Genomic DNA, 19,606 nt, shown 5'->3' on the forward strand with positions numbered 1-19,606 from the left:
GGTGGCTCGAGATCAGAGAAAGTTTGAAATAGATTCTGGGGAAGAATGAGAAAATTGATAAGGAAATAGGGGTATCACCAGGTAACCTTGGGGGCCCAGGTCACGGTGGAGCACTTATGCTGAGAGTGGACCCGACCCGCCATGCGAGCCCTCATCCACGCTCCTGGAGCTCCAGCCACCAGAAGCCAGTGCCCTTCCTGCCAGGTCTCCACAGCAGGGCCCCACCTCATTGCCCAGCAACGTGCCCTGACCTTCAAGCCTGCCTTTTACATAACACCACTTCCTTCTTGCTTACCTGGTTAACTCCTACTCCCTCATTTTCTCTATTCAGATCAGGACAGAACTTCCCAAGAAGCGTTTAACTGCTCCCCGCAGCCCCTGCCAATTGGGGCTGGGGGTGTCTTCTCTGTACCCAAGTAGCCCCTGATGTACCTTGTCACACAATGAAATATACTGTATTGTCATCACCGATTCACTTATCTGCCTCTCCTACTGGACTGAAACAACTTGAGGGCAGTAACCTTTCACCTTTATAATGATCACTACTTAGTAGGTGCTCAATATATGTTTGTGAAATGAAGATAAGAAAAAAGAACTGAAGTCCAAACCCACACTCAATTCTACAGGGTCATGATGTCCCCAGCCTATGCCACAGGCAGCTGCTTCTGGCCATGGAAATCAAGCCACAAAATAGGATATATCATTCTGCTCTCAACATTACACGCCTTTTCTTTTCAAGAAGAGACCCTAATATACCTACAGGAGGGAAATACCCTTCCCTTATGTTAAGGTACCTTAACCCTTGTTCCTGCCTTTCCCAAACACAACAGCTGGAGGCATTGTGTAAAGGCATTTTATTTAAAAAATCAACACATCCTACTTGTACAAATCACTCACTCTCCATTTCCAAGTCCCATCACTTGTGCTTCAGAGCAGAGTGTGTGGTATTTTTCTGGGCTCAAGGTATAAGTTGACATGGTGTTCAAGAACTTGTCCAGTGGACAGAGGCGGTCAGGGCAACCTTTTGGCACCTGCTCCTGTGGAAGAGACAGAACTCAGCAGAGGCACTGAGGACCCCATCTGGCTGTTTTCAGCTGTGCCCGGAGCTCTGAAAGGCTTTGACCCAATGGTGTGTGTATACACACATACAACAGCCAGGAAGGTCCCATTAACTGGTCAGCTTCCAGATTAAGAGCACTATGCCCTGCTTGTGAAAGTCCCTCAAGAACTGTTGGTTGAATTGACTGGGAAAACACACTCATGTTTACTCCCGAGCTGGGAAGGCTAAAGGTCTAAGCCGTGGGGAGTGATCTAGCCCCTGCCCTGGATAGCAACCTGCTGAAGCAGCCAAGGCACCAGGAGTACTGAGAGTAAACATCACCTCCCAAAGACAGCATCATTCATTGTCAAAACAGGGCTCACAGTCAGGGTGTTACATCCTGGCAGAGATGCTCAGGGGAAGAGAAGGGCGGTCCTGTTCTTAGGAGATAAGGGATAAGGCCCAAGTCCCAGCCTGCCACTATATGCCCAGTTCTGCCTTAACCCTGGGCCACAGCCTCGAGAGGATTCAGAGAGCTCAGGTGCCAGTGGAGACTCCCTGGGCCCGAGGAGGGAGACTTGGTGCTAAACCAGGTGGGTGGGGTCGCCCAGCCACCTCCCAACCCCACCCCAGAGCTCTCACCTCCCCACGGTAATAGAGCTGCACAAACCACTCCTTAGACTCCCGGTGCTGGTAGAGTTCCATGGTCAGGTCCACAGCAAACGGGGGCCATTTGTGGTCAAAAATCCCCAGGGCCATTAAGAGAGGCATGAGGGTCACATCATGAGCTGCATAGAGGTACAGCTTTCTGCAACAAGAAAACAGTTCCCCACAATTAATTCTTTACCTTAGGACTCTGGAGGCCAGGACACTGCTGCCTTCGCGAGTGAGGAAACCGGTGACATCTACAAATCAGTTGAGCCTAGTAAAAAACTCCTTTGAAGTAGATCGTGGGGAGAACCCTTATCCGCACGCCCCTTGTTTTCATGAGGAGGGATCCCCACTGGAGTAGCTCTCCTGGCCTCCTTGTGCCCAGCCAACCACCTACTCCTCCCCCGGTGAGTTTTGAAGAAGAAACTGGGCATGTGCGGCACAGCCCTACCTCTCTTCTCTCTTTGGGACCCGCCTGCCTACAGCAAATGTTCTTCCTACTCTCACCTGTGTGATGAGTTTAGCAGAGCAAGCTCTCCTTGTTGGGGAAGGTTGCAGTTTAGGGGAATTAAGTCCATTTCATTAATATGCCTGTTTGGCCCTCAATACATTCTCTAAATGGGCTTTAATCAGTAATAAAGTTGCCTTTTAATCTACATCTACCTGACCCCTGTATCTGTCTCTTGGGAAACACTGAGGATTTTATTTGTTGACCCCCAACCTAGAAGGCTAGCATTGGACCTTACAGGACTCTACAGACACAAGGCCGAGGCGGGGCAAGGTGGCAAAGGCCAGTAAGAAATACATTGTCATTGCAGGTCTGTGAAGGGCAGGGAAGGGCATTCACATGCTTTGCTATTATAAATCTAGGCCCAAAGTTCCTGAATGTTCCTATTTCAACTCACTGTCCCCTACCTTTCCCACACTCATCGCGCATTTCTAACTATGTACAATTCTTTCTCTCAAGAAGGCAGTCTACAACAGTCCTTCTCCAATATTAGGGTGCTTACAAACCACCTGGGTGTCTTGTTAAAATGCAGATTCTGATTCAGTGGGTCAGGCTGGGGCCAGAAAATCTAACAACCCCAGGTGACAGTGAAGCTGTTTATCTGCAGACCACACTTTGCTTAGCAAGTGCCCAGGACACATAACATTCCAAATCCGTGGTCCCTAACCTGGGGTTCCAGGCACTCCAAAAGTGGCAGTGGAGGTTCACGAGCCACTTCCAACATTTTTAAATGCCCAGTAGAAATCCTACCTTCTTGTATATTCAGTGAAGTTGTTTAAACAATCTATTAAGCAATTATCAGTGTTTGGGGCTATTATAATACCAAATCAGTGTGATGTCCTAATTAGCTACTCCGTTGGACACATGTTCAATTAGTAAAAAAAAAAAAAAAAAAGGAAAAAAGGAAAAATAAATTTAGGGTTCTTTTTTACTAAAATAAAATTTCAGAACATGGTAGGACAGGTGTGGCAGGAAGAAAGGTAGAAATGTTGTGAATGTCTCTGGGACACGTGGCCTCTTAAACATCTACTTTCAGTCACTGACAGCCTCATTCTTGCCCTCCTAGAACCTGGGTTCGCTCCCTGCAGCCAGACGCCGCCTCCCCCCCCCCCCCCACTCCACTGCCCTCAGCCACACCAAGCCGAGCTGCTGGGCCAGGTACCTGGTCTTGCCGGGAGGAGTGGCAGGGTCCACGACTTTCAGCAGGTTGCTCTCCAGAATGTGGAGGAATTGGCCCACTGCCATCTGAAGGCTTTCCCTATGGCGAGTAAACAATATTTAAGTACCCAGTGGGCACCTGGCACACAAGGGATGCAGGCTAGTTCTGCCCCCTTGAACCTCATGAGCCCAATGAGACAGAGTTGAGAAAAGACAGGTGATGTGTGAGGGACAGAGACAGGCAGTAAGGAGAGAAACAGCGCTGCCACGAGTCTGAGGGCGCTCTGTGCGCAAAGCCTGCCAACAGTAACAGCAGCAGGATACAGACCTCATATGAACACAGCTGAGACAGGACACGTCATGGAGAAGTAGGCCTTCACGGTTAAAAGAACAAAACTGGGAAGGACACGGTGTAATGGATTCCAGGAATTCCAGAAGGCCCTTAGAAAAGCCATCCAAAGGAACTGCCTAAACTACACTTCCTACGCTTCTTTGGAATTTAGACCATAAGGACTTTTCTTATTTATCTAACAAGAAGTTCAACACTAGTGCTCCCAGGCTTGGCGCTGTGGCTCCACCACTTTCATGCTCAGGACTGTCAACCTCATGATCACAAGGTGGTACCTCTACTCAAAGCATGTCTTCTCACAGTAGCAAACAAAGCTGAAAGATGGGGGCTAGTAAGTAGCAAAAAGGTTTGGTTTGGGTGCCTCACACTTTTTATCAAAGAGGAAAAAAAAAAACCTCTCCCAGAATTCCCAGAACCCAATCACTGACAAAAGGAAGCGGGGTTGTCATGATTGGCTTAGACCAATCTTTATTCATGGTGACTGGGTAAATGGCCACCTTTATAAATCAAGGAAAATTGAAGCAATAGCTGAGGAGTATGCAAATACGCTTTCCAGAAGAATGTGTGCAGGCCAAGCCAAGTTGGATGGCACTGTGAAGTTGTAACCATTTGTCCTTGAAGAAACATCAGTTTTACGAAACCAAGGCTAACGGAAAGGAGAATGGATCAGGTCTTGTTTGAAACGCTTTACACCAGGAGAAAGCAAACTATGGCCATGGGCCAAATCCAACCCACCTGCCTATTTTTGTAAATAGAGTTTTATTGGAACACAGTTGTGCCCATTTGTTTGCGTATGATCTATGGCTGCTTTCACGCTACATGGGCTGAGATGAGCGGATGCAACGGACAATACACGGGCCGCAAAGCCTAATATATTTACTAAATATGTGTGTATGTGTTGGTGGAGGGGAAGGCAGTGAGTGACAATTTAGGTCCAGTGGGGCCACTTCAGGAAAAGATGAGGGAAGGAGACAAGTCACAGGGAGTGGCAGCAAGCTGAGTGGCGCGACTGGAGCCTTCCAGATGCCCGAGGCAAGTGCAAAGTGGACACACTGACTCTGCGTGGGAGAAAAGCAGGCAGAGGCTCCTATGCTTATGCAAGACCAAGCAAATTCTTGAAATGTTAGCTGCTTTTTCCTCCCACTCATCTTTCCCAGGACTGTTCCTCTACTTCCCATCTCCCCTCTCTACCAAGTCCCCTATTCTGAGGACAAGCTGAATGCTTTGAACCAATCACAGAAAGGTGTTTTTTGAAATTTGGTAAGAGAGGCACTCTCCATTCTGGTAGTCAGGAAATAGGTCTTCTAAAAACAGAGCCCTAAGTACCAGTAAAATAGAGAAAACACAGGATTGGCGGTCAGAAGATCTGGGTTCAAGTCCCGCCTCTGCCACTTGCTGGCTGAGCCTGGGCAAGGTAGCCCACATCTCTCAGGTCCAGTTTCTCCATCTCTAAAGCGAGGACTTGGGCTTGTCAGGGATAATGACACCTACCTCACAGCGAGAACAGGAAGGTGCTTTGTAAATTGTAATGTGATGAATAAAGTAGCAATAATGATTCTTCCTTCAGCATCCCCCGCCACCCAAATCTTTTGAAACTTAAAGCAAAGGAAAAAGTCAGTGATTAAGAGAAACCCAGTCGAGTGGTGGCTCCCGGTTCTGTGTAACAGTGAATGGAAGCACTAGGTCACTAGTCCCAGCTCTGGAAATGTAAGGACCTAGGGCCGAGTCCATTCAGAAGGTCAGCAGAATGGGGTGATCTCGGCCTCTGCACACAGAGATGCCAGCTAACAAGTGTGAGCAGGCCTGATGAGCCCCCTTCCCCACACACTGGGAGGCCTGACCAAGCGTGACTTTATGCCAGCAGCCGAAGAGGTTCCTCACCTGTCTTCCCTTTGCAGGATGTACAAGGCTGTGTCCACCGCTCTCTGCTCAATCATCCATGCGAACCTCTTCAACGTGGGGCAGCTCGGGAGGCTGTGCACCTGAAAGGTCCAAGGGTACAGGTTTTGAAAGAAATGCTTCTCATCCACTGAGCCTGGCAGCCAATCAGCTTTCACGGAGCCCTAGGGGGCCTGTCTTCTCCTGGGGAGAGCTCAAAAATCTATGTCCCCAAGGCCTGTCAGAAGCTATTCCTCCAGATCTAAAGGCCCAGGAAAAAAAATTGTTTTTCCTCTCTTTCTGATACTTCTCATCTACCCCAAAGTCAAAAAGCATTTGTATTTTCTTAAGCTAAAAAAAAAAAAAAAAAAAAAAATTGAATAAAATACAAGGCAAGGAATTCATAAATTTCTACTTGGCCTTCATTTTCCCCAAGATGATTTCTAAAAAGTATGCCATATAAATATGTTATATATGCAAACTCTTGTTTATTAACCTTAAACCTATTTTATGCATAAGCACAAGGTGCCTTTCTGCCTTCAGGGCACACCGTCAACTTCACAAGAGAAGGAAGGAAGGTCCAGGTTATACTGCCTTTGGGTGTCTGACTTTTGAATCTAGAGCAGCATTTCCTATTGTGCGGTCTTTTCAGTATTTATTAGATAAAAAAGATTCTACGGCTAAACAAGTTTGAGAAAAACAGACTTAAGGATTAACCAACTTTCTTTACTACAGGCTTCTCAGATTCTTTAATATGCTGACGTGTGTATAGACTCTCCAAAAAGTGATACAGTAAAGAGGGATTCCAAAATTTTTAGACAATAATCTCTCCCTACCATCACCCGCCCCACCCCTGCCTGCCCACGTAATACACACTCACATCATGGGCATTCTGGTGAATGTGCTTTAAGAAACTCTGGTTGAGAGTTAAATGTCTGGGCTCCTAACCCAGTAAGGGGTCCTCCTTGATTGTTCCCTATCCCTCGGTTCCCACGTCCATTCTGTCTGTAAGTCCTATCACAGCTGCCTTCAAGCCAGGAGCTCTCCACCCAGTTCTAACTCAGGAGGCAGCCCACCAAGCCTCCCCCAGGGTCCCCCACCCCCAGGGCCCGAGGTGGACAGCCAGCCCACCTGCTCTGCAGCCATGTTGTCCAGGAGGATGAGGAAGTCCACTCCATCGCTACTGGCAATGCCCATCCCTTCCTTCACCTTCTTCAAGTCCTCTGAGATCCCTGGCTGCAAAGCAGCAGCCTGCCTCCGGCCTCTGCCAAAAAATAACAAGTTATTCCTTATATTTCATCATACTGTGGAGTGATTAACAGCTGACAAAGTGTATACAATTCTTCACTTGGGATCTCATTTAACCTTCAACGACAACTCATCGGGGTTAGCTAGTATTATTGCCATGGTATAGATGAATAAACTAAGACTCTATGAGGTCAAATGACTTGTAAAAGGAAGTTAGTATGTACCAGGACTAGACTAATAACCCGGATTTTCCAAATCCCACTCCAGCATGATCAAAAACAGTGCAAGCATGGCCAGGTCTGCTTGAAAGCAGCATTCTCCTTCTTCTGGGGGAACACATACCACACAGGCTTAGTGCAGCCCAGAAATACCTGAAAACTGAAAAGTGCCACCAGCCCAAACCAATCTATCCTACACGGCGGAACGCTGGTAAGAAAAGGGGAAGCTGTGTCTTCCTCTGCTTGTCCGTCTGGATTTGCAGCTTGATGACTGACTTGCTCATCTTTATTTAATCATCTTTTCTGTAAGGTTCTTCATCTGCCCCATCTGAGAGCATTGAAGGACTGAAGAGAGGATATTGCTTGGTAAATGGCAAAGCCCCACTCACGGCTGTATACACCATCTTTCCAGCCCTGTGTGTGGCTCTCCCCAGGCACCCTGTACCTTCAGTATTAGCCTGTCGCTGTGAGCAAGAGCTGCCTCACTTACTGGACAGTTGATGTCAGACCTGAGCTTAATGCAATCTCTTTCATCCCTTATCCACCAGCACAGCCAGCCTGGGCAGGCCCTCAGTTCAGGGAGCGCCTGCCAGCTAAGGTGGTAAAACGCTGCCTGTTCACCCCCTGGTGAGCAAGAATCAGGGGCAGTTACCTGGTTCTTTCCCGGAGGCTCCGGCAGTTTTGGTAGTTGGGGTACAAGACTTCAGAGCTTGCTTCATCAGTGTGGATGATGACGGGTCCTGGAAGGAATGTGGGAAGCACAGGCGGGAAGAGGCTTCAGCTTGTTCTTCCCAGCAGCTCCACCCCCTTCTTCTTCTGTCTATACAGACGGAGCTGCTCCCAGAGGCAGATCACCGAGGTTACTCCTTAAGGAGAGTGAATGCCTTCAACATGCCCTGGCCTTGCCAACAGGAGCTCTGCTGCAGTCTGAGCAATGGAGAAAGCAGTAGCAGCCTTGTTTTGTCCAGCACAACCTCTCCTGCTGGGCCACCTATAGCCGAGAGCAGGTACAGGTGCCGATCAGACTGGCACGTCCATGACCCATTCCAAAAAACGTCACCTCGAGGTACCACCAGTACCTGGGGATTCTAATAAAGAATGCGTCCTCCCTCACTTTATCAGAACTAGGTGACATTCTTGCTTCCCAAAGTCTGATCCTATAGGCCAATAGGTGACTGACATGACAATCTGCGAAAGGTGGCCACAGGGTCACAAATTCTCTCAGACCCCATGGCCTCGCCCAAAAGAAAAACCAGGCTTCCAGATGAACTACCAGGAACCAAAGATTAGACTACAAACAGTGTTTCTTACAGACCTCGCAGCAGCTTGCTCCTGCCCAGAGCTCACGAGTACCCTTGTCCCGTCCAACAATGCCCAAGAAAAGTGCTCTAACACCTTCCCACGCTTTGCTCTGTGCCAGAGATGGCAATGGCCTGTGGTAGCGCCCTGTTCTACACAGCTCAAGCCTCACCTTCTCTGATGGCAGAGAAGTTTTTTGGAATTCACTGAGGTCAATCCATGGAGTGATTAGGTGAATCTAAACCCCAAAGAGCTATTATTTCCAAACAAATTATTGATAGCCAAAACCTCAGTATTTAAAAGTAGCCTATGGTGACTTGAGTAGAATACCAGAATTCAGACACACTTTGTTGGTCTGGACAGAAAAAGGAAATCAGACTGAAAGTCATGAGTTTAGGCCTGAATCTACAACTAACCAGTAGGATGGCCCTGGGAAGTCATTTCCCTTCTCTGGGGCTCATGTGTAAATTGAAGGGATGAGACTAGTATCAGCAATTTTCAATTGTTTCTAAAGCAGTGGAAGCTTTTTTCTCCCACTATTAGATAAGGTAATAAAAGAAAAGGTGCTGATGGCTTCAAGGTAGGGGTCCAAAGTATAGTCTACCTGCATGCCCCAACCCCCTCCTTTTCTGTAGTTTCTGACCCCTCTGAAGAATTATGGGGTTCCGCAGGAAACATTGTAAAAAAGAATAGACCAAATGATCAGGGGCCCTCTCCAGATATACATGTTTTCTGAGAAGCAGGAGAGCACAAGAGTGAAGAGTATGGATTGTGAAACCAGACTGCCAGAGTTTAAATCCCAGCTCCTCCATTTACCAGCTTTGTGTTCCTCAGATAGTCATTTAGCCTCTCTGTGCCTTAGTTCTCTTATCTGTAAAATGGGGATAATGTTACCTACCTCACAGGGATATCACAAGAATTAAACAAGTTAATATCCACAAAGCTCTTAGAACAATGTTTGATGTATAGTAAGCCCTTTAAATGTGAGAATAATAGTAACTATGATTTAAACCTCTAATTAACACATGATAATTCCTACCTGGTACCTGACATTAGTGTCTGGATAATGGACCTACAGTTTATGATAAATAAGGCACATTTGAGTTGGCACTCAGATGTGCACTGAATGAATGAAAGACCAAACGGTGCAGACCAACACCTTCCAGCTTCCCCCCACCAGCCTGATTCTCTGTAGTTTACTCAAAACCTTCTGGGCCTTCTCTAGGATTTTACTCTTGAAACAACATCCCAAAGTTGCACCACTTCCACCAATGGTAGCACCTTGTGGGCTTCTTAGGTCTATTCAAATCCCTTGATACTGGCCAAGGCATGGAAGTAGCTGTGACAGGAGTCAAATTGGAGTGTGAGGATGTCTGGGTCCAGTGCAGGGAGCGGCTACCCAGGCAGCCACACCGGAGGCTGGTGATGATACCACTTCCTTCCTGGCACCAAGAAACACCGTTCCTACCTCAGTGACACTTTAGGTGGTTCTGAGGAGAGGACATTTGCCTTTTAGAAGCTGAGCAAGTGAACAGCTTTCAGAAGGCCAGGCACTTTGGATTATTCCTAAACTCAGGGGCTCCCAAGAGGTAAGAAGCAGCCCATCCTGTTTGCTTTATGTTACTTAGGCTCGCTGTTTGTGTTCAGCCAACTTCAGCCAGAATTAGCAGTAGTACCCAAGCCAGCTGGGGGCAAGGCCAGCCTCCTTTGGCCTGGAGGTTCTGTAGTTTACAAATTTTTTAAAAGCCTGATGGAAGTTTTATCTCTATTTGAGATACTGCTAAAGAAGCTAAAGAAAATAACATGAACCTCTGCCTTACGGCATCGTTTTAGTATTTTAATATTGGTGAGGTCATGATGATCTGAAACTCAGACCAGCAATTAAGTGTAAATTTCCATCAATTACAAATGACAAGATATGGCTTCATTTGATAGTCAAAGGGCCTCAACACATGAGATCCATAAGGGAAAATAATAAATGTAGTTCTTGGTGGTGAAAAGGTTGAGAACCACTAGCTGTGCTCATTCACTGGCTGAGTAGGTCAAAACCCAAACTCGACAGATTTTCTTAACTAGGAAAGGCCGTACGGAATACTGTTAATACCATTTGGGTCATGCTGTGGATTATCACCAAGACCAGGGCAGTAGCAGCAGACCCATGTCCCAGCGAAGTGTCCCTCCTGCCCTCCTTCCTTTTCAGCAGCGTCGCTACTAAACAAAAAGCCCCCAGTACTGTTCACAAGACCTGGCTGGGGCTGCCTCATGCAGCTTGTGTAGACGCTTGAGAGAAGAAGTCAGGAGCCAGAGGCGCATCAGAGCAGCTGACGCATTGCTGCAGGTGTGCAGGTCAGGCTGGCAAGGGCAGCAGCAGGCCAGACAGGGAGGGGCCTGCCAGAGTAGTAGGTACACCATGGAAGCTACATGAGCAGGAGGAGAGAGACCAAGGGGACAGACACCAAGAAAGAGAGAGCGGGGCTTTGGAAGTGAGAAGAAAAGGCTCCTCAGGGACAGGGGCTGACTCGTAGACCCCAAACTCAAACCTTCTTTCTGACATTGGAAAAGCCCAGCCAGCAAACACCGGGTAGACTCCAGATTCCGATATATGTTAGTGGAACGAATGCTGGGAAAAAAAACAAAAAGGTAGATTAACTCACAAAAGGAAGATTTATATGTACACTCCACCTTATTCCACAGAGCAGCTGGGAGGCTTTCAAGACTACATAAGGGGAGCTATAGGGCAAGGAAGTATCCTTTATCTCTCTGTGGGATGGCTGCCCAAGGAACCTGAAGGCCAATGAATGTGACCTCCAGTGACCACTTGTTCACTGAATCCTACTGTACTAGGGTAACTGCTCCCAGACTACCTTGGAGGTTCTAGCAGGGGAGAGTAGATTCTCGTATACCCTTGACTGGAGAATAGTCCTCCTCTATCGGGGAAGGTCGTCCTCTTCGACCGAGTGTGCAGCTTCGGGAGGGACACACATGGAGAGGTGGGAGAGGAAGGGGACACCCGCCTAGCTAGCCAGATCAGCAGAATCAACCCTGGCGATCAATGGGGTGACAGATGTCACAGCCAGATCGCCCTCACATCCCCCCAGACTACCTTGGATGAGAGTGGGAACCACCTGGGGCATCAGGGCAGGTTTTCTCATGCTCAGGACCTTACACTGGGTGCAACATCCCTTTTTCAAGTGACTCACAAGACCTCCAGGGGGTTGAAGGTTGGCGAAAGAAAGGGGATGTCCTCCACGTAGTTCTTCCTCAGCCTCTCTCCCAGGGCAAACATCTGCTGCATGCCCACCTTGGTCAGCTGTCCAGCAAACATGCCCCCCTGAGGTGGGGGAGGAAGGAGAGAAGAATGAAAACATCTGGTGGCCTGCTAACCTCAGGCCAGAGCACACCATCACAGCTCTGCAGGGGGCTTTCCCAGAGCAGGGAAGCATCACTCACCTTCAGCGTGGTCTCGTGGTACTGAGAGTCGAAAGGAGAATGTGGTTTCGGGCCACCAGCTAGATTGGTGACTGTGTAATCAAACCGAGTTTGGGGTGGGACCTCTAGCAGCTGGGGTTTCCACTCTACCTGTTGTGACCACAAAAAAACAACACGTTGTTTAAAAAGGTTCTTGAAACTTAAGAGCATTAATATCCAGCAGCACATAGCTAGAATCACACTGACACTAGACAAGCAGCCTTCCTATGGGAAGGAAGGAAAGAAACTTTAACTCCAGCTCCAATTAAGGGAAGAAAAGACTGCGATTTATTATTCCAGGTCTCCTCAGCCCAAGTCCTGTTATTGCTACACTAGTACTCACTGTTAAGGGGTTGCTCTGGCACTAAGCCCAGACTGAAGTAAAGGGGAGAAGCAGCCAGAGTGCCGTGGCGAATGAATGAATGAACTAATGACTGAATAAGTGAATGAATATGATATAATCTCAGTGACCATATACTTAAGAATTTTTAAGAAATCAACCTGCAGGCTTTTATGGCCCCTCCTTAAGGATTCTTGTAACTACTACGTATTTCCCTTCCTTTCATCCAACTTCTCAAACAAGTAGCTGCCCTCTAAGAAACCTTCACTTCTTCACCATCTTCCTTTATTCCTTGCAATCTGGCCCCTGCCCCAACCATACTGATTTTCGAAACATAACAAGTAGTCATAGGCCTCACAGCTCCAACTGCCCATAAAATTCTTACACGCATTGAGTCCGATGTGATGACTTCAATTTTAAAAACAAAAGTCTTTTCTTCTAATCCCATATACCAGCCCCTCTTCCCAACTGACTGTGATTCTCAAGGCTACCCCAATCCTCCTAGTTCCCAAGACTCAAACCTCTGACTCGCCCCACTGCTCCCCCATCCCCACCCCAAACCCTGTGGATCACTGGCTAGAAAAAATGTTACTCCCACTGGTCCTTCTTTTATCTTATTATTAGAGTATAAAACCTTTATTACCTCAGGCAAAGTCCTGTGACAGGCTCTCTCCCTCCCACCCCCCAAACCATATATACATAACCACCTGATTAATCTTGCTAGGCCACTCTCATCGTATCAATAGCTTTTTCCTAATGTTCTAAGAGGGAAGCATCTGCCTTTCCAGACTTTTGCCCTAGCCTCTGTCCCCAGCTGTACTGCCACTACGCCTCTCTCTTCCCCTACCCAGGCCAGACCATACCCACTGCTTCCTCTACATCTTCTTTCAGCTTGCCTCCCTTGCTCGGAGGGACTCCTGCCCCTCTCTGTCCATCCGGCTTCTCTCCAAGGTTCAATGACAGCTCAAGCCTTACCTCCCCATCTGTGACTGCTCCAGCTTTCAGTGGCTGTCTTCTTATCTGAATTCCTACAGCACTTACAATATTTAACTCAATTTCTTACTGCTTCATTTTGTTTTAAAACTAACATTTGAAAACCTACAAGGTCACACAGCATTGTATTTATCTTGGTGCCTCCCAGAAATATCCCAGGAGATGGCTACTGGGAGTCCCAGGTCCATTCTTCCAAAAGGCATTGTCTCAGCCTCACCTGCACCTGGTCTCCAAACACCTGAGCCTCTTCCCCTGCTGGTGTTACAGCAACTGATATCAGAAGATTGGGTGTTCAGAGCCGAGACCTTCTTCCTACAATCTTTTAATCACTGCTCCTCCTTTCAAAGTTCTAATCCTATAACTTCCCTTCATAAAACCCTTCAAGGGCTCATGGCTGAATGATGGCCCCTGCCTCTCTCTCTTCACCAATTCTTCCCTGCCCTACACACTTCTTCTCTAGCCACACAACTCTGTTTCCTAGAACACCATCCCCACACCTCCTGGCCTTTCAACCTCATGTTCCTTCTACCTGGAATTTTCTTTTCCCTTTCGTCTGGAAAGACTTCTGTTCATTCCACAAAACAGCTTAAACGTTCCCAGAAGCTGTGACCTTGGCCCTGCGCTCTCACAGCAGCCTCAGTGGATCTTTTTGGTAGCCTTTACCAAACTGTATTAGACAAGTCCCTTTACTAGTCTGTCCTGCCCAGTAGACTTAGCTCCTGAGAGCAGAGCCTGTGTCATCTATTGACCTCTGCATTTTGGATGTCCAACAAAGGGTCCGGCACACAGTAGGCATAATTAACAGCTCCAACAGGGAATTCCCTGGTGGTCCAGTGGTTAGGACTCTGCACTTCCATTGCAGGGGGCACAGGTTCCACTCCGGTTGGGGAACTAAGATCCCACAAGCTGCGTGGCCAAGGGGGGAAAAAAAATAGCTTCAACGATTTGCTAGATCCTGTGGAAGATACCAAGATTGAGATAACATGACCCTGCCTTTTTTGGATTTTCCGGTTAGTAGAGACAGCAAGCTATGTATGTAAATGATAGCAGAACTAAAATAGAAACTATGTGCTACAAGAAACCAGAGGAAGGCCATAGTAGTTCAAAGGCAAGATAGACTTTCTCTTCTGGCTGAGGATTCAGGAAAAGTTTCATGGAAGGAATGGTATTTGAAATGAATAGGATTTAGACAAGCAGAGACCAGGACTTGAGAGGAAGAGGTAGGTAAGAAGAGCGGGTGGTATTCAGAATTCTCAGAATAGGTAGAAAGCTTGAGCAAAGCGGAGAAGGGGAAGAATATATAGAGGAAAGAAGTGGCTTGGTTTCCCTCAACCTGGGAGTGGTTTTCAAACTTTTTAATTAGCAAATATCAGGTTGAGTTAGATTTGTACATTTAAAGGCAAAAACTGGAGTTCCTCTAGTTTAAGTAGGAGTGGGAACTCAGAACCCTGGCCACTCAGCCCTTAGCCAGCAGGCTCCATAGAATAGTTTGAAAGCCATCAGTATAGATCACAATTGAAATGGAAAGACTCAACGCAGAAAAGCCAATTTCAAGATGTCTGCCATAGAGCTGGTGAGAGCCTAAGGCCTCATCTAAGGCAGCAGGAATAGAAGGGGTGGATTCAAGACTTTTGAGTCAAACCTGGCAAGTGAGTAGATAAAAGCTTTATTTGGAGGCTATATTGGTAGGTAAACAAGAAAGAATAAAGAGAAAATGACTTTCATTTTGAGTCTGGGTAAAGGTGGTAAAGGGTAATGGAGGAACTCCTTGACTAAAACTAAGGCCAAGACAGAAGAATAGCTGCCAAACTGAGTTCAGGTTTGCACAATTTAAGTTTCAGACATCTCCTTTGAGTTCCCAGCACTCCCCGCATATTCCCATAATTGGAATCTGTTTTGTCTCTCTCCTTCATCACATTGTAAACTCTTTTCTCTTTTACAGCTGAGATTGAATTATCCATCCTTGTAAGCCCAGTGTCTAAGCACAGGTCCTGATACCAGGTCCACAGGGCTCGCTCAGCCACACGAAGAAACTCCTCCTGTTAGGTGCATTCACCAACAGAGGATCTCTGGTTTCCCCAGGAGACGACTCCTGAGGTCTAGGTCATGTCAAGTCTAGAGTACACATTTTCAAATTTTCAAGGATGGATGACACATGAGCTGCATACATGGTGTCCATCCCACATACACACTCTCATTCTTGTACCTGCTTTTCAGCTTCGGAGTTACAGGCAAAGACTAACTTTATAATTTTATTTACTTATACTCCGTTTTCAAGAACTAACTTAAAGTAAGTGGTAGCAATACCTAAAGTACAGTAAGATAAGCAATTCAAAGTAGACAAGAAAGACAAAAGCAAATGAGTATATAGGGACCAAAAATATGGATACAGTAATAAAGCGTCTCAAAAAAATACATGCTATGAAGACGCATATACTTACTGTAGGTGGGCCAAAAGAGTCAGCACTAAGCTTTCTGGCTTTTATGTACAAGGAGAAACTTGATCAGCTAGACAAGCTTAAAGATAAAAGCAAGGCAACTGTTCAGGAGAAGCACACCATTTCTCATGCTAACAGACAAATTCCTCCCAAGGGTCCTCATAAAGAGGATATAATGAACATCTTTTCAGTAGTCACAGCAATGAGTTTTGTGGGATTGTTTCTCATTGTTTCCTCGACACAGAATGATAGCATCTCACCAAAGCACATTTCCGTGAAGACAGTACTACACTGGGATCAATATGCTACATTCAGGTAAAAGAAAAAAAATCTACGTAAAAGTAAACAAGAACTTCCAGGTGTAGATTTTAGAATAAACTAATGATTTGAAACCTTGCACACTGCACAGTAGTATCACTGGGAAACTTTTTTAAAGTTCCTGATGCCTGAGCCCCCTCCTGGGCTAATGACATCCAGATCTCCTGGGGATGGGGCCTCAGTTTTTTAAATGCTACCCAGTCCAGATAATTCTAAAGCTTCACCAGAGAAGCTTTTACCATATCTGGATGCTCTGGGTCAATTAAATCAGAATCTCTGGGAGAGAGACCTAGGCATCAGTATTTTTTAAAGCTCCCCAGCTGAGTCCAATGTCCCACCAAGGTTAAGAACCACCACTGCACAGGAATGAATGTATTGACTGGCACATCCTTTGTGTAATGCTTCCTGAAAACTGCTGCTCTTAGCTGAGTTTTGAATAAGTATTAATCAACACTGATACTGACATTATCCTTCCTAGCTCATCTACACTATCAAATAAATATGGACCCAAATGTCTTCATGAACAGTGGAGCTGGAACGCGTTGGACTTTATTTTATAAAAACTGAGGAATCTTCCTGGGTTGGGGGCTATGTTGCCATCATATAGAGAGGCGCTGAGGGAAATCCAAAAGTAGGGCCAAATTTATCTTTTGAAAGCGTACCTGGATCTAATCTAACAACCAGAAAAAATGGACAATCAAGTTCCAGAGTTTTATTTCCAGAGCACAGATACAACTTTTAGGAAGATAGGTTAATTCATCAGCCATTCAAGCCATAAGAAAACAACTCAATAAAACATCTAGTTTTAAACAATGATATTTTCTGAGGATTTGTGAGATAACTGAATGGATTGACTTGTCACATAAGTTTCTCTATAAACTAGTCAGAAGTCTGGAAATATCTACCAAAGGCAATTTTAGTTTTAGAATTGTTGTCAAGGTCCTTTCTGACTATAATTAATAGCAGAACCACGAAGATTAGAAAATCCCAATAACAACCTCTATTAAATTGGAGCTTGAAAAAAAACCTGAGAGAGAATATCCAGAAACAAGTTACAGGAGGCTGATGATACTTGCTCATAGCCTAAGTTGAACAAGAGTTGGTTCTACCCCTCGCTTTTATGCACAAGACTTTATACAAGATAACCAAAGACGTTCAGTGCATCTGCCTAAAGTCTAGAGAATGTGAGCAGGCAAAAGAGGTAATGTGCCTTATCTAATTGCAAAATAACACCGAGGACTCAGATTCTCTATATTTTGTGGCTACAAAGACAGAAATTGAATGACGCCGGCAGTCTACCTGAGCTACAACTGCCGCTTCCAGCATAAAGGCAGAAGATACTCATCACACATCCACTGGCTCAGGAGAAAGCCCTAAAAGAATCCAAATCTTTTTCTGGGTCCTTTAGGGAGCACATATACTGTCTGTAGGAGGTCCAGGCTTAGACATTCAGACTTTTATTCACTGCCACCACTGATAACTTTGTCTTCTATTCTTGTATGTCATTTTCCATACAGCCTTTCTGGACCGAGAACAAATGGCGAAGAAAGGGGAGTACACAAGAGATGGGTTACGTACAAAACTATAAGGAAAATTTAGTGACCTAATATAAAAAGGCAAAGTAGGAGACTGAAAAAAAGGTCAAAGTATCCAAAAAAAAAGGAAAGAAAGAAAGAGAAGGAAAGGAATGGAATTCAGGCACCAGATAGAACGTGGTATAGCCACATAGAAGGGCTAACTAGAAACCTGATAATAGAATTAAATGCCTGACAAAATTTACTCACTTCTGTGGGAAGTGCTTTAGAGGTTTGATTTCATGTGTGGCCAGCTGTAAAAACTGGGTTTTCAGTTGTACAATGTGAGTTGTACAACCTTGAGGGTTTCTTAAAAGCAGCTGTCACCATGAGTATGTCTAGTATCAGATTTGGACATCCTGTTGAATCTGCTCCAACATCAACCTGGAGAACCAACAATGCAAAAGCACCCCACAGGTTAAGTTTGACACCTGGATGCCTGGGGATTTCAGGTTTCCTATTTATCTTCACTAGGAAGACAGTTCTTTAATCACAGGCCTGCCTGCTATGAAAGGCCAGAGATCTTTACTGGCTCTCCCCAAGAGTCAAATCCAGAGAGGGTAATCATTTTCAAAACTGACTACTTGTACTTTAATCATAATTATCCTGACCAAAACCAGGTCGATTTTGAGACATAAGCCACAAGACTAAACAATTAAACATTTTTTTTCCTACCTCAGATTCCTTCCACAATAGGTTTAGGAACCCAAAATAAAAAAGGAGAGCTCCAAGATACAGCACTTGTTACCAAAAAAATCTTCAGGATCTCAAATGGTATCCAGCAAACCCTGAGAGAAAGCTGCAGTAAAATCTGTTCCCAGAGGTATTAACCTCTGTTATCCACTGTGACCCCAGTTAGGGTGGTTCCTGTCACAAAGGTCCCTGCAGCCCTTTGACAATCGTCAAAATGGTCACACATAAATGCACTACACCCTTGTACTCAAGTTCCCACAAATATTTATTAGAAATGCAGAATCTCAGGCCCTACCCCACGTCGGCGGAATCAGAATCTGCATTTTAACAAGATCCTAGGAGATTTATACGCACCATGGGAAGCACACTACTACTACTAGCTGTGCTTCATCACAGCCAGCGGGGGGCGTAACTGGAAGTTTCCGGTCTGCCCTACAATCCGAGAGCCCGAGGGGTCTTGGGGGGGCGGGGGCGGGCAGCAGGCCAGCAGGCCAGCACCTTTGCTCAAACTGTTTTCCCTTTGTCTGGACCCAGCCCGAACCCCCGCTCCGTGAGAGTAAAATTCCAAAGGTGGTGTGTGTTGGGGCGAAGAGCCCGGCCCGCCACTGGATGGCCACACAGTCCTCGCCCCACCAGCCCCGCCGATCTCTCACCTGCTCCTCCCGCGGAAGCGCCTTGAGAGGGCTCCGCGCCCCGTGTCGAAACACGACTTGCACCATTTTCAACTCCAGCAGGCTTCGGTCGACGGAATTCTGGTCGTCAGACCCCCGCTGCTCGGCCAGAGCCACCCGCCGCTGGTGGAGGCAGTACGCCAGCGAGGTCAGGACGCCCACCGGAGCCCACATGCGCACCCTGAAGACCCGGGAGATCATGGTGGAAACCCCTCGGCTCCCCTCCGGGGTGAGGGTGCAGAAAGCGAATACAAGTCCTCCGCGATTGACGGGGCTCAGCAGCCGCCCCCAAGTTCCCGGGAACCAGTGGGCGAGCACATCCACCCACCCAAGCTGCGACCGCTGCGACTCCCAGCTGTGAAGGGGACCCCGAGTGGGAGCGTGGGGGAAGAAGCGGAGGTGGGAGCAGCGATGATTCCCCGAGAGTTTTACCCAGGGTCGGAGTTGGCCTCTCCCGCCGCAGACTGGGAGGGGGAGCGGGGAGCTCAGCTCCTTATCCTTCGTCCTCTAGGGAACCTTAAACTTGTATTCCAAGTTCGGCCTCCAGCACTCTTGACGGGACAGGAACCTGCCCAGAGTTCCTGGGCGGCAGTGACTCCATTAACACAGGTCACTGAACTCCACTTTTTTATAAGCAAGCTCCCACCCACTTTCTCATCCACCCGGGGACCTGCCCCAAGCGGACCCGCGCAGAGGAGCACGGGAAAACGAGTCCCGCGGTGACTCCTATCCGGAGGCTCTGAGTTGCGAGAACTACAACTCC

At 46.8% G+C, this 19,606-nt stretch overlaps 1 protein-coding gene across 3 annotated transcripts; it reads right to left on the reverse strand.

Moving 5' to 3' along the window:
- Positions 1-837: 837 nt before the first annotated feature.
- On the reverse strand, positions 838-19,488 carry ACP6 (acid phosphatase 6, lysophosphatidic). Of its 3 annotated transcripts, none has more exons than XM_068540636.1 (11): positions 19,276-19,488; positions 18,826-19,024; positions 11,799-11,927; positions 11,549-11,679; positions 10,889-10,968; positions 7,702-7,789; positions 6,715-6,847; positions 5,587-5,687; positions 3,361-3,456; positions 1,682-1,847; positions 838-1,037 (listed from the first exon to the last, which is right to left on the reverse strand). In XM_068540636.1, the coding sequence occupies exons 2-11, from the start codon at positions 19,015-19,017 to the stop codon at positions 894-896; spliced, it is 1,260 nt and encodes a 419-aa protein (XP_068396737.1). In that variant the 5' UTR covers positions 19,018-19,024; positions 19,276-19,488; the 3' UTR covers positions 838-893. The 3 variants fall into 3 exon arrangements, with proteins under 3 accessions (XP_068396737.1, XP_068396738.1, XP_068396736.1); XM_068540637.1 differs by having other exon boundaries at positions 18,826-18,966; positions 19,276-19,487; XM_068540635.1 differs by having other exon boundaries at positions 18,826-19,488.
- Positions 19,489-19,606: the final 118 nt, after the last annotated feature.

Source organism: Eschrichtius robustus, chromosome 3 (genome assembly GCF_028021215.1).
Source record: "Eschrichtius robustus isolate mEscRob2 chromosome 3, mEscRob2.pri, whole genome shotgun sequence".
Lineage (NCBI taxonomy): Eukaryota > Metazoa > Chordata > Mammalia > Artiodactyla > Eschrichtiidae > Eschrichtius > Eschrichtius robustus.